The sequence below is a fragment of the Sciurus vulgaris genome (assembly GCF_902686455.1).
Source record: "Sciurus vulgaris genome assembly, chromosome: 10".
Lineage (NCBI taxonomy): Eukaryota > Metazoa > Chordata > Mammalia > Rodentia > Sciuridae > Sciurus > Sciurus vulgaris.
The window spans coordinates 81,543,388-81,559,014 of record NC_136470.1 but is presented as its reverse complement, the minus strand read 5'-3'; the positions used below and the strand labels follow the sequence as shown (position 1 = coordinate 81,559,014).

Below are 15,627 nucleotides of genomic sequence, written 5' to 3'. Positions count from 1 at the left end.
TAAAATAATTCCTGATTTCAAAGAAGGAAGTTCTACAAATGGAACCAAAGAGAGTTGAGTGAACAAAAGGCAGATTACTCTCATAGCAATGTCGGGAACCTCTAAGTGAAATGCTAGCTTGGTTTGGGGGATTCTGTATAAGCAACCAGAAGTATTCTAATAATGACTCAAACAAATTCAAAGAGTGCATGGACAAAACATTGAATTACTTTTGATTTTTATTAATCTTGATTCACTTTTTTTCCCCACCACCTCTTCTGAACATTTTTTCCTTGTTTTATTCATATGTATTTCCCAAGTAAGTCATGTTTTGCGTGTACCTTTTATTCAAACTCTTTCCTCAATTGAGGGACTCTTGTCATTTCTTTTATTACATGGTAAATGTCTTTTCCTCCTTCCCTTTCTTCCCTCTTACATTCATTTTTGTATCATTAGTGGCACATAAAATCTCAGTCATATACCAATTATATCACATATTTGGGGGATATTACATTATATATGTGTTTGCTTTTCTTATAGTTTATGATTCCCAAACTCAGTCAAGTGTCCAGTTGGTAAACTGTGAATAAAAAAATAAATAAATGTACTCTAGTTCTTAATCCACAAAAACAATATTTCCAGTTGTAAGAAAGAGCTTTATAATGATAAAGTTTGACTCATTTCCCATCTGTAAATCCACCTTGGATCTTTCTATACAAGATAAAACACTTTTTCAGCAACACTTCATTGGGTACACACTGGGAAAAAAGAAAGAGAGACTTCTCAAAGAAGTTTAATGTTTAAAAAAAAAGTGCCAGTGTTTTGTCTACATGCATGAGTATCTCAAGATTTTAATTTCTTTTCACTTCAAGGAAGCTTGTGATGTATAAACATTTTACAAATCTGGTCTCAAAAAACAATGACTTGAATAATTTGTGTTTTAATGTAAAAATGAATCATTAATTTGCGTAGTTTCTCATAGAATATGTTTATTAAACATGTCAGTGTCAAGTTTCTTAAGATTGTAACATTTAACCTTGAGATAGAGCTAATACCCTTTTTGATCTTGGGAATATATTTTGAACTTTCTTATCAACTTTGAATAAAATGGAAGCCACTGTCCTTAAATTGTGCTTGGAGCAAAGACAAAGAAGCATCAGCTCATTTTTACAACTAATAAAACATTTAATGGTGCAATGTTTATTATAACATTATTTTAATGCTATTATCATACTGTCAAATATTCTTATTTTGCCTCTGTATGGCACTAAAGTTCAATATTATCATCCTTAGACATCTGCAATTTTCACTTGATTCGAATAGAGACATTGAAATTTAACTTGGATTTTGGGAAAAATCCTGATAAAGGTCAGCATTTATCATTCTTTCCCTGTCACTCAATCATAAATTTTCAATCTATAAAACTTTCAAGTAAGACAACTTGTCCTGAGAAGTACTGGGAAGTATGGTATTGGGAAGTCTTATATTGTGAAGTATAGCTTTTCAAGATCACTTGTTAGAAATAAAAAATTATCTCTGCATCAAAGAGGGAATTAAAAATCTTTCAAGATCTGAAGGAGTATGTGCTTTGATTATTGTTCCCACATCTTTCTTTTTTTAAATATAAAGTGGCAATTTGAACTATCATTAGAAATATACATTTATATATAAAGTTTGCATTCAAATCTCTTTATTTTGATTAACTATGACTAAAGATCACAAATCAAATAGAAACTCTATATAATATATCCTCATTTCAGAAGCATATGTATATATACACATATCTGGTTGTCAAACGATCCACTGTTTTAAATGTGATTCTGACTTAAAAAAATGCTATTTACAATTTTATGACAGAGAAATAACCTCAGCCTTTAATGGTATTAAAATGAGCAGGGAATTTTTATATTTGACTGGGCCTCACCTTTTGCAGATGAAACTAAGCAACATCATAAAATACTTTCTCAAGAGCAAGGTCTTATAGAGTAAGCCAACAGGGTGGAAGGGTTTGCATTTCTGGGTTTATGTTTTAAAAAATTACTGATGATGTTGCCATGCCTCTTCACCAAGAAACCAGTGGTCCCAAACTATAATCTCCAAACATTTCAATGAACAACAATCAAGTCATTCTTTATCCTTTACGCTTGTCTTAATACTCTCATCTCCCGCTACTGGCACCCCAGGATCGTCAATATAGATATAATACCGAGCTACTGAGTTGTTATTTTCTTAGGAAGAGTTCTTTTAAACAAATTTTCTAAATTGGAATGAGGCCTATAATGAATCACATTACATTACATTGATGTCTCTTTATTGTGCCAATCCATAATGGCTAAAAATGTTCTATGAATTTCATATGTATTATCAAAACCAAAATTATTACCATGATAAAGTGTAGGATGGTTTGCTATCTTCCAGTTTACTGAAGTACAAAAGTTTTAAAACTAGCAAATGGAACTTCAGAATGACTTGTTTCTATAATTTGAACTTAGTTTCAAAATCAAGTTAAGTATATTGACTAGAAAGCTATTTTATAAGACTCTCAAAAATTTGTTTTCATTCTCAAGTCCCTTGATTTTAAAACATATTGCAGTAAGGATTCAAAGTAACCATGTCTTAATTTATATCTGCATAGACAATTTCAAAGCTTTACTAAAAGTGATGTTTTTCCTTGGAATCTCCGAATGCATTTTTCTAAAAGGTTTTTTCATTTGAAGGAGAAGACAGATGAGTTAAAGACCCCAAAATTAGGACAATGAAAAGTCAAAGTAATTAATAATTATATTTGGAATAAAACTGAAAAACAAAATATTAAAACTGACTCATTTTTGAAGACAATTATAGTTTTATATTTAATAATAATTTCAAAACTTAGTGAATAATGACTCCTATAGGTTTTAAAGTGCTTTCAAAACAGCAGCAGTTAAGTAAACCTTTACCCTGAGCTCTGAACCACCATTTTTCTCAGGTTTATTGTGTAAAATAAATAGGTTTTTCAATGCATTCTCTGAAATGAGTTGAAAATAAACAAAACTAATTTCTAGAATATTTCATTGTAGTGAACATGTGCTTAACGTGATATGGAGAAAATACAATACTCAGATTGGGTGGTTGAAACTGCTTCTTAACTGCTTGCAGGAAAGAGACAGATATGGATCTACATGACAAATGATGGGTCGTCACTGTAAGCAGAGAAAGGAATTCTGTTGGAGATTCCTCTCTCTGTCATATTTTTCATAATACACTTGACTAAATATATTGGCATGAAATCATCAGTGTAAGCGATTGTAAATTCTTTTGATTGTGTTACTTGTGAAACCACGGCTTGTGTTGCTAATGAGACCATGTGCATCACCACAGAAGCTCTGGCCATTTCATGCTAAAAGAGTTTGTGAACTATTTAATTGAAGCCTCTTTTTAATTTTTTCAAAGAAAATAAAGCTTTAAGCTTGAGATTTGTTTGGTCCTGGAAGTGACAGGTGTCTTAAGTATAATCAAGTTGAACCATGGTGACAAGGAAGATACTGCCAGATTTGCAAATTTTTTAACAAGGGTATTCTTTTCCTAGAAGAGTGATACATCTTTTTCTAAAAAAACTATTAAATGCATTTGTTTGTTACTTTCCAGATATTTTGATTAAACAAATATCACTTGCAAATGTGTATTCAAAATCCTTGCCTAGATGCATAATATTTATTCTTTCCAATTGATTAGGCAAATTCCTCCATTTTCTGCTAACCTCCTGACAACATAAATAGGATACTTGGTGAAGGACAAGAACCACTACTGAAGAATAATGATCATGTGGAATGAGGGAAACTACATTGACCGTGAAAGAATACAGCAATCAATGGCAAGGTTGAAAGTGAGGACCTAGAGCTGCAAAGTGTATATATTTTAGGGAGTCATATTTGGAACAAGACATGCTGGACAGTAGAGATATAGGAGAAGTTACATGCTAAGTCTTCTCGTTAATAATATCCATAAATCTGCATACATTTTTAAACATTCTGTTTTGTTTTATTTTGCTTAAATTTGGATGTCTCTACAGGATTCCTGAATTGTAGGGCTAAGTAGATCTATTTATTCCAATGCAATTGTATAACATTCATTTCTTGGCTAATATTTTTGTCTAATACTTTAGTTTTGTTAACTGTGTGTTTGCTCGCTCTTACACTGAGTTCTATCCCTTAAGCCACTCCCAGCCCAGTCTGTAGGAGGCATAGTTGCTAATTACATATTGTTTCTCCATGTCCACTGAAAATTCAGTGTACAGCTAAAACCCTTTTGTCTTCTAGGTTACACACTTATTGTCAACTGGAACTTATAAATGAGGATACATATCAACAAAAAATCCACTGGTTTCATAAAACAGTAAGTTAGGAATTCATAGCCTTGCCTCCCATTTTTTCATAGAGTTTAGAAAACGCTATATACATAAAACTCCAGCAAAGTACAAAGGAAAATACAGTTTGTTTTGACCCATTTCCTTGGACTTATTTCTTTATGTGAAACCCATCTTTCTTTCCTGTTGCAAGATATGGTACAAGACTCTCCAACATCTAGACATGCACCTATACTCTCAAAGGTGTCCAAAAAGCAAAAATTAAGACCAAAAGTAAGACCATGAGGATAAGAATGTTTTCTAAATGATTAAAAAATAAAATGAGATCCTGGATTAATACCTTTGATAAAAATATATTCTCTTAGGAGAATTTGAAACTCTTGTTTACAAAGGAATTAAGTCAACTAATACCATTAGATTTAATTTAAGACTAATCTTTTAGGAAATCAAAAGCAAACAAAAAAACAATCTTAATAGGTTCAAGAGTAAGTTTTTAAAGTTTTCTTTGATGTTAAATAGTTCCTGGCTATATACCTTACAGGCATTAGAAAAGTATATTTCATATATGTTCTATTTCATGGTTAAAAAAAAAAAATCCCAGAAAAAGGATGCATTTTGTGTCAATTCTAGATGTCCAAAGAAATACAAAATCAAACAAAACCACACATCACAGCATTTTCAAGAGTTGAAGCCATTTAGAGTCTAACATCAGTTTTTAAGTTCAGTTCTCAAAAACCCTTTCCTTCTAGGTAATTTCATCTTTATTGTAGTTATTTATCAAGTAGCCCTCTATTAATAACAACACAGTTTAATGTTTGTGGAGTCCTGATTTATTTTTCCTTTGCTTTTATGTATGCTAACTTTGTGCATGTGAATTTTCTACCACATTGCAATAGGCAAGCTTTGGTTCACTTTTCTTGTTTAACACAAAGGAAGATTTTGAGTGCAGAATCTTAGCTACTAGGTCCTGTGTTGCCATTTTATTTTTCTCTCCTTGGGTGGTTTTATTGGAAGGACATGGGGAAAGGGAAGGGAAGAGGAAGGGAAAGGGATGAGAGAGGGAAGAAGGGAAGAGTTCTCAGCTATGTTGAATCTTGATTCACGACTTTGCCTCCATTCATGGTTGGTGTTCCTGAACTTTTCCTCGAACGTCCTTGTTTTTCTCCAATTTCATGTAGTGATGGTTCTCTGTACATACACACTGGAAGGCAAAAGCATAATAATTACTTATGATAATGAACATCAATTTTGCTTTAATAAAACTCACAAAATTTTACTTTAGGATATTATTCACTTCATCTCTAACTTTTCTCCCCAATGTCAAAGGTTTTTAACTTGATAGTAAGTGGCTATATCTGGTCTCCTCCAGTTCTATAAGTCACAACCTTTTAAGCCTTCTTACACTGCAGTATGTGAGTTGTTTCAGTTTTCTGATAGATAAGGTTGGAGTTTTTACAGCTTCCTAACCTACATAATAGGATTTTCATCCAGAGTTTGGGGAGAAAGTGGAGGCAGAGCATTTGAAGTTAGAAGTAGCATTTTGCTTTTTGGTCCATTTTCTGCAATCTAGTTTGGGGAGGGACAATATTTACTGACATGCTCCTAACTTTAACCCCACTGTAAGAATTGTGACACTGTTGTGTCAAACTGAACTTATAGTTCCAAACTGAACTTTTTAGTTCAGGACATCTTGTAAGAAATTATAATGGAGAGGACAGAGAAGAGGAAAAAAGATGGATCAATTTCCCTGATTGCCCCACATTTCCTTCATCTAAATTAAGAGACACAGTCCATGATTTTTTAGTTATTCATCAATAGGGAAGGTGATTATGCAACCATGAGATTTCACTTCACATCTATATAAATGGTCCTTTTTGCTTCTGTGCTTTGTCTAGTTCTAAAACTCAGTCATCTGCAAACTAGCAATGGCTGTTGCTAGATTCTTGCTTACGAAGAACAATGTTTTCCAATTCACAGTTATTCTCCTAAGATAAGATTAATCAGCATGGTGAATACATTCAATCAACATCATTAGACTTTTGCAAGTTAGACAAATGTGACTGTATAAGACATATTTCACTGACATTTTGGGACTTATTTCATCCTTCATTTTGGAAAAATAGTTAAACATCTTTATCTATTCAAGCATCACTACAATGGCTTAATAATTTGGGTGCTATATCCAACATAACATATTTTCCTCCCTTGGGCTTGAATGGTAATAGTACGAATTTGGAAATCATAAGATCCACATCTTTATTAAGCCAATTTCTTGCTTTGTCAACTTGGACATGGTTTCATAACTAGAAAAATGACATTTCTATGAGGATGAACTGCCTAGCATATAGTAAGCACCCAAAGACATTTAAGAATATTAATGAGCTGAAATATTTGCTAAGCATCTTGTGCAAATTTATTACCTATGGCATATTTTAAATGAGATTTTCAAAATATTTCAGTTCCTATGCTGAATGACTCTTCCAATATTCTTAAAGGACAAAATACTTATGATTGAAGTAGCAGTGTATACAGAGAGTTGGTTAGCTCAGATAATTGATCCTGGAATTTTCAAATGGCACCAGTAGATAATTCAAACAATTTTTTTTTTTTTTTAACAAAACCAGAAGATCCTATGGAAGATTCTGTAGGGATATTGAAGTCCCTCAAGTCTATTGCTCTTACCTGTATTTCTGTTATGAGTAAATTATCAAGCCCTCCAAAATTAGAGTGTAGTTTTACTTGTGCAAAACATAGCCATATGTAACTACACAGGGAAACTCAGAAGTATGAAGTGGTTCAGTTTGGAAGCTATTCACAGGATGCCATAAAGCAGTTCTCCCAACTCTCACCTAATCAGCAGATTCATTCACCCCCAGGGCCCAACACAGATTGCCAAGTCAGAATTAGAAGGGATAAAAGAAGAATCTTTCTAAAAAATTGATACAGAACATATTTTGACCCACAAGTTTCATAAATGTCATCTTGGAAATACTTGAAGAACGTTACTTTATAGTTATCATTAAGGAATATATTTAAATAATTCTTGTAGCTAAGTTTCTTAGAGTTATAATTTCTGTTTTTAGTTTTCCTATGACATAAATTCTACTGAAGACATTCATTTGAACCTTTATCTCATTCCTCTTCTCTTTCCCCCTTGCACAGAAAATATTTCACTTGTGACAACACAAAATGTTCCTGCTATTATTACATTGTGGCAGATAATTTTTCTAGTAATTTAACCTTTCTGGCTATTCCTGGGATTGAGTCTATGGACTCAAAGAGGTTCCTAAATTGACATCTGAAATTCTGCAGATTCGAAAAGAACAAAACTTACAAGTGCCATGGCAAAATGTGTAATTCTGGGTCAATTTAATTACTAACTTCCCATTTTCATTAAATGAATAATGAAATTCAGGGTTTTGAGAAACTAGTTTACATGTTAGTTGGCAAATGAAGAGTAATAAGTGGATTTTCCAGTTCAATGATAAAAACTGCCTCCTCCCTGCCCAATAAATCAAGGAGGTATTTGAATTGCTGTATTCCTCTTTAGGAAAAGAAATGGATGCTTAGATAAAGCAAACTAAAGTCATTCTAGGAATTGTATGCAAATACAAAAAAGAAAAAGGTCAGAAACAGAAGAAAAATTTTATCAAACCTACAGATTAAATTTAATTTCTTATGCTTTAACTTTCATTCTTATTTAACTGCTCTGGGATTCAGTCATATATCTAAGTTAAGAAGGGGAATGAATCTCAATAAACTTTTAGAACTAAAACATAATCAAAAGAGCATAATTAATTTAAAATGCAAAAAAGAAAAGACAAAACACTTTTCCTTTGTAATACAACTGACTTTGACAGCTATATCAACATTCTACGACTATGCAATTTTGAATTGTACAAAATAAATGACAAAACAAGACACAAAAGGAAAACAATGTGTAAGTTTTCAATAAAGTGCATTGTCAGTCCAAACTGAAAACCAAAATCTCTGTAATGAATTTAACAATCACAATGACAATCCCTTGAAAAATCCATCATTTTGAAGTATTCAGACATTTAAGATTGACTAACTCATTTGATAATTATAATAGCCCTATAAATATTGTAGGTAAGAAATTATTGTCTTCATTTTTTCAAACATAAAAGAACCTGAATGCCTTCCCTAAAGTTAGATTGTGAGCAGGCAGAGACAGGAGGAGACTGTTGGGATTCAAAGACCAGTAAAGCAGTTAAAGCTGTAATCCATCAAAGAAAATACAAATGACTGACTTACACTAGTTGAAAATTTTAAAAACCATATATTAATCAATATGTAAGCTGGCTTTACTTTTCCTAAATATTTTAATGCCATCAAACAATGAAAATAAAAACAAATGCAGAATAGCTTTCATCAAAGAAAGGAAGAAAGAAAGAAAGAAAAAGAGTGAGCAAGTAGGTGGAGAAATTGAAATCCATGTAGATTGCTGCCTGGGATTCAAAATGGTGATACCACTGTGGACAATGATATGATGATTCCTCAAAAATTAAATAAAGAATTACCATATGACCTCTGGGGATGTGGCCAGAAGAAATGAAAGAAGGTAGTAACATGTATTTGAACACCCGTTGTTTTAGTCAGCTTTTTTTGCTGCTCTGACTAAAAGATCTGACAAGAACAATTTTAAGAAGGAAAAGTTTATTTTGGGGCTAATGGTTTTTGAGGTCTCAGTCCAAAGATAGCTGGCTTCATTCCTTGGGGCTCAAGATAAAGGAGAACATCATGACAGAAAAGTGTGGTGGAGAAAAGCAGTTCAGGATACAATCAGGAAGCAGACAGAGCTAAATTCAGCTCACAAAAAATATATCCCAAAGGCATGTTCCCAGGAACCCACCTCCTCCAGCCACATCCTACCTGCTTTCAGTTACCACTCATTTAATCCCTATCAAGGCATGAATTCACTGACTGTGTTAAAGGTTCCATAACCCAATCATTTCACCTTTAAGCCTTCTTGTATTACCTCACACATGAGCTTTTGGGGGACATCTAATATTTAAACCCTAACACCCATATTCTCAGCAGCATCATTCACAATAGCCAAAAATGATGGAAGCACCAAAGTGTCCTTTGACAGATGGATGGAAAAATATAAGGTGGTATATACAAATAACCTTAAATATTATCCAGTCTTAAAAAGGAAATAAATTATGGCACAAGCTACAAGGAGAACCTTGAAGAAACTGTGATATGTGAAATAAGCTAGTCATGAAAGGCCAAATGATGTGAGATCCCACTTGTATGAGAAACTTGAGTTGTCAAAAGTATGAAGAGAGACAGTAAAGTGGTGGTTGCCAAGAGCTGGGAGGAGGGGAAAATGAGGACTAAAATGCTTAATGGGTTTTAGTTTTATAATATGAAAACTTTTCAGGAGATGGTGGTGATGGTTTTACAACAGCATGAATATATAAATGCATTGAAACGTTCATTTACAAATGATTAAAGTGGTGAATTCTGTCATCATATTTTCTCATAATTAAAAATAAAAGAACTGTCTTGAGTGTAAGTTAAAAGTGAAGTGTAACTATCTATTAAAGGCAGAGTTGTCTGACTTTATGAGAAGTCAAAACAACTTTCCAAATTTTAGTCTTAGGACTCTATTCAAAAGAGGGAGTTGAGACAACTGTGAGGGTATAGGGTTGGAAAGGACAGAATAATCTGATGAGAAAATCCTAAAATGGCACTGTCCAATATAGTATTCATTTTGTGATACGAGGCTACTGAGAACTTAACATAAAGAGAGTAATTCTGATGTGTTGTGTCTATAAAAACAAACAGAATGGAATAAAATAGGGAGGTAAGAAGGATAAGAATAATTGGGTTAACTTGTGTCAGACCTTGTTGAATTCCAGGTCAGCAAATTTAACCCATGATCGTGAAGTGTATCAGCCTAACTCTTACAGTGAATGAAGAGTTAATATGTCTGTTAAATACACGAGCATACAGAGGGAAATCTATTAATTCAATCTCTTTAATTAAAAAAGCTCTACATGTACATGTAATGAATGCAGCCAGTTCTGTCAAGAAATATGAGTTAAGCTAAATCTTATAGTGTGGAGTCCATAAGAAATGGCTGATGCATTTGAAACTTTGATAGATTATTCTACAGACCTGGGAACACAATCTGTTTCTTAAAGAATCTGACAGACAGCCCACTATGTATATGAAGCCCACTGCTTGTCTAATATAACCACTTCAAATGCTATAGTTCTGACTGCAATTGAAACATGGGTTCACTTGGTCGAGCTAATATGTCCTTTTGTTCTGGGGGGAGCTTAATTTAGCATACAAGAAACCTAAGTAAACAACCAACAGATCAAGAAACACTAATCCTACAAGTAAAATGAGACTCCATATTTTTATATTAAAAATTAATCACAATTTTATATAACTGTCAGCGCTAGAATTCAGAGTTCTGTTATTAATTTCCAATCATATACTACTACGCAATTGGACAATCTTTTAGCAAGCATGTCTAGGGATCTGTTTAGGCTTTTCTCTTCAAGGGATATATGAATTCTGTATTTTCCTATCTCAAATTATTACCGTTGTGTGCTGGATTAAGTGTCTCCCTTCCAGATACTCAAATCCTTATTACTAAACACAAAGATCCCCAATTCCTTGATTTACAGTACCTCAAAGTGCAATGATAATTAAGGAGAGAGGACATTTCTATCTCTTTCTGTTACGATGAACTATATTTCTCCGGAATAGGCTTATTTTGCTGTAGGAAGCTCTAGAATTTTATTAAATATCTTTTAATAATGTTTGGTCTGTGCCCCTTGCATTATGCATTCTGGCCCACTTTAGCTATGAGAGAAAATTCTGATATTCTGATTATTTTGATGAGGAGTAATTTTAAGACTGGAAATAAAGTGAAAACAAAACAATAACTCCACATCTTTCTTGTCTTCCCAGTTCTCCAGTCCTGTTTCACAGAAACTCAGATTCAGTCATATGACAATTTGAAATAAATACTCTGAATTTGGCAACCTGGGATGTTAATAATTAACCATATCTCATTCAGGACATTGTGGTCTACACCCAAGTTAGAGATTTTATTTTCAGCAGGTATGGTTTGATAGGCAGTACTTGGTATAGAACTGATTTCTGTGTCTTTCTACTATTTTATTTCTCATTAAAATGTCAATACCTAAATTTTAAAGATGATCAGTGTTTTTCAGATACTGCATTTGGACGATGCACTATCTGAATGGTTAAACCATTACTTCCCTTTCACCCGGCTCTTCTGGTGTCCTTGATGAAGTTGCCTCCTTTTTTCTCATTCATTTGTCAGGGTCATAAAGTAGGGCAAGAAATATTTGCTCTTTTCCATTCCACAGGATGTATTTACGATAAAATATCAGTGTTCCCCTACCACATATTTGAATATAATATTTTTGAGATAAGTAGTAAAGGGAGATATTTTGAAGTGGAAAGCATTTCTGATGGGAACTTACTACCATTTCTTCAAACCAAAGCATGCTCTCTTATCTAAGTTCTCTATTGTAATTTATGTTTCAGTTTCTCCCTCCTCCTTCTCCTCTCCTTCTTGGTTTTTCTTTCTATCCATACATTTTGCTTTTCTAGACTGATGGATTGAAGCAGAATGATCAGTCTAACTTTCTGATTAAATGAGGTACAGTCTTAATGAGGGTATTTGTCCTCATTTTCAGACACAAGGACCAGCACAGGTTTCTAAGAACACAGCTCATACCATTAAGCATTACTTTAAGGCAAATGGTTTGCTAGGGACCCCAATTTAATCCTTTAACATGAACAGACCTGTAAGGCAAACACTAGCTACGTGGTGACTTGGGATAGTGCAGGTAGTCATTTTTTCCTCTGAACATGCACTGACCATTTTCCTACAGAAAGCTCTACAGGACTGGTATTAAAAATAAAATGTTATATTTGGTCATAACAAGGCCATAAGCTACCAAATTTGTGACAATATACCATATTTATTCTATTTATATTTTTGTTTTATTTCTAAGTAAAAGAGAATGCCCTTAAAAAGGAGAAATAAATATATACCACTGGGCTTTGAAGTCTTTTTTTAAAAAGCCTTCTTCTCTTTGTGGGATTTGGTATAGATTTTTTTCACAGGATGCTCTTCATTTAATACTTTTCTATTATATTCTTTTCTTTGATGCCCATTTTGCAAATGTAGATACCAGATTATGCAGGCTTTCCTTGCCATTATGCTAGGTGAGATTCCCTGTTAGCAACTTTCATGATGCAGTTATCACTGTTATTTTAGTTATCATAATTTTCTCCTGGAAAACTTAAAAGTAATGACTTTCTTAAAAGTATGAAAAAAAAATCTCAGGAGTTACTGTTATTTATAAAGCAGAGAGCCCTAATAAATCAGATCCCATGAACCATTCTTTGGGTTGTAGTCTTAATATCAGCTAATATTAATTGAGCACTTACTGTAAGCCTGTGCTTTACATGCACTACCGGTTTTGAAATAACCCTAAAAGGTAGTTGCTTTTATTGACCTCTCTCACAATTGAGAAGACTGAGAAACTTAGGTATTCAAATTAGCACATACACGCAGGACAGAATCAGCACTTGAATCCACATGTAATTAACTCAGTTTCCCTGCTGTAAGCTCATAGTTAAGCTACTGGATGTCTACGTAGAAAAATGAAGAGCTACTTTGACTGGTGTTGAGTTGAAAACTTGATCCTGAACCGCACAGGGAAGCTCACCTCTTCCTGGTAGTCTACTACATTCCCTTACCCTTAGCCAATTCCCTCTCACATTCTTCCAGGTTAGCTTGTTCTACACTTTCTCTTTACCTCAATCCCTCTTCAGATTCAGGTACAAATCAACCCCCAATGCAAGAAGAGTTGAGTGTTGTGAGCACTTGGTCTAAACAATCTATGAGCATCTAATATATCAGACTTGTATATACACCTGCCTATGTGGCATATTTTCTTGGTCTTCTTATAAGTTCTTTTGCCACACTATTATAGACAATAAAATCCACTTTCTACTCTTCCCCATTTTAATAAATAGCACCTGGTTGCTCTTGCCCAAAACCTAAGAGTCATCACTGTCTTTATTCTTTACCTAACAACCTGCATCCTATCCATTAGTATGCTCCATCAGGTCTGACCTCAAAATAAAAAAAAAAAATAAAAAAAGTCATTCTTTCTACCTGCAGTTATAAAGCACTAGAAGAGAAGCTACCATCATCTTGCCTAAGATCCTGGCCAATTTCCTTGCAATTTTGCTCCAAATCTGTAATGACTTCCAAAAACATTAGCTGTAATATCCAGAGTCCTCAAGGAGGCTACCAGGTCTCATTTTACCCTATTTAATCAATTCATTCCAGGCATATCACCCTTCTTGTTCATAATTGACAAGCTTGGATTACATCAGGGTGTTTTACTTAATTAACACTTAATTAATTTTGCCTGGGAGCTTCTTCCACATCTTTTCATGATTTACTAATAAATTTCATTTAGATTCCATTCAAATGTAATAAATCTGTCATATTCCCTGAAAGATTTACTTTGATCTCCCTATGTAAAATGGCCACACTTTTTTGCTTAAAACTAATATCTAATGGTATGTTGATAGATTTGCTCATCTATTATTCATTTATCAATTTGTTTTTCTAGACACAAATACCATGAATTAAGCCCCCAAATAAACAAAAAACCTTTCTCTTGAGTGCTACTGCATCCCCTTTAGTTAGAACTGTGAAGGACACTCAGTGAGTGTTCCCTAATTATTTTCCAAAGGAATATCCTTATCTACTGTCTTGGTGCCTCATTACAGAAGCTGACAGCTGGAGTAAAGCTTAACTGTCTTTCACTTTTAATGTCAGTGAATCTTGACTTTCTCTAAAGTCCTAAACTTGTGCTGACTGCCCTAAAATGTACCAGTACATAGGTAGAACAGATCATTTTGAAAGAACAGAGCAATAAACATTACGTGGTTAGCCACATTTATCTAGCTCTGCTAGTTTATTGATACCTGGATAAACAAGTAATATGACTCATCTTCATAGAAAAAGAAAAGTCAATGGCAAATAAGATAAACTAGCAAAATTAACACATCCCCTTCTTTCCCCCATATGCACATATGGTAAATTAAAGCCTAGAAAACAAAGGAGTGTCCGAGAATCATTGCATCTAATGAGTCTGTAACTCAAGTGTTTCTCAAAGTGTGGCCACCTACCTGCCAGCAGCAAGAGCAGTATCTACAAATTTAAGAAATGCAAATTGTTGGACAAACCCATACCTGTAGAATTAAAAGCTCAGAGAATGAGGTCCAGAAATTTATACCTAAATGAGCCCTGTACGTGATTCTGGTGCACATTCAACTTGTAGAGCTGCTCTTTTAATGCTTATATGAGTAATCACCTCTATTGCTCTCTAAAAAACTAGTTTGTCCATATGTCCTTCCTCTGCAGATCCTAATTCATAATAAGAACACACACAACTGATAAAGAAATACAATGAAAAAAAAAGAAGATAAAAGAAACACAATGAAAAACTCTATAGAATGACCCCTCCCCCAACACACACACTCTCACACATACCTCTCACATTCCTGTTAGGAAAAGCAGGAGGTCTAAAGTTAAAATGTAACAGTTCTGCCCATAGCTTTGCCTCTTCTTAGCCATATGGACCTGAGTGAGTTATTTAACCTCTCTTTAAGTATTAAGATTCCTCATGTTTAAAATAGGGATGATAAATATTAATCTGCATATTCTAATGGTTTTTAGTGACGATCAAGTGACACTGGTTAGGGAAGCAGGTTGAAAATAACAATGTGCCATGTGAACGAAACTTAAAGTAGTAGAGCTGTTACTAATTATTGCTTCTGTATTGCTGTTGAATTCTTGGCAGATTATTTTAAAACAGAGTCCCAGGGAGAACGAGGTACAAATCTTTGTAAGTCCACGTTTCTCTGTAGTGGGGAGTTGGATAACCTGTGTGCTGGGCATTGCAATTGCTGCTGTCAGGTTCTCTTTTTCTCATGGAGTCAATATAACTTCTGTTTTGGATGAAACTCAGAAGTTATGCACTCTTAAGAACCCCATCCTCTGTCAGTTTCCATGAAAAAATGGAATATGATTACTCTTTTTATTACTACCAATTTAGTCAAATTTTCCTTGGCCCTCTGTAATTTCCCAGAAATGGAAAGGTTAGATTGCTCTGTTAGTTAATGCACCATTAAAGATATTTAATTGTCTTAATAGCAGATCATAGAAGGGCGTGGGCAATTAACATGAAGCAATTTCA

At 33.8% G+C, this 15,627-nt stretch overlaps 1 protein-coding gene across 3 annotated transcripts in view; it reads right to left on the bottom strand.

The window, feature by feature from the left end:
* Positions 1-756: 756 nt before the first annotated feature.
* Positions 757-15,627, bottom strand: part of FGF12 (fibroblast growth factor 12) — a 526,942-nt gene continuing 512,071 nt past the window's right edge. For all 3 annotated transcript variants that reach the window (XM_079155939.1, XM_079155940.1, XM_079155938.1), the window contains one exon: positions 757-5,525. In XM_079155939.1, the coding sequence (XP_079012065.1) occupies positions 5,407-5,525 (119 nt within the window). In that variant the 3' untranslated portion in view covers positions 757-5,406. The remainder of the gene's footprint in view (positions 5,526-15,627) is intronic.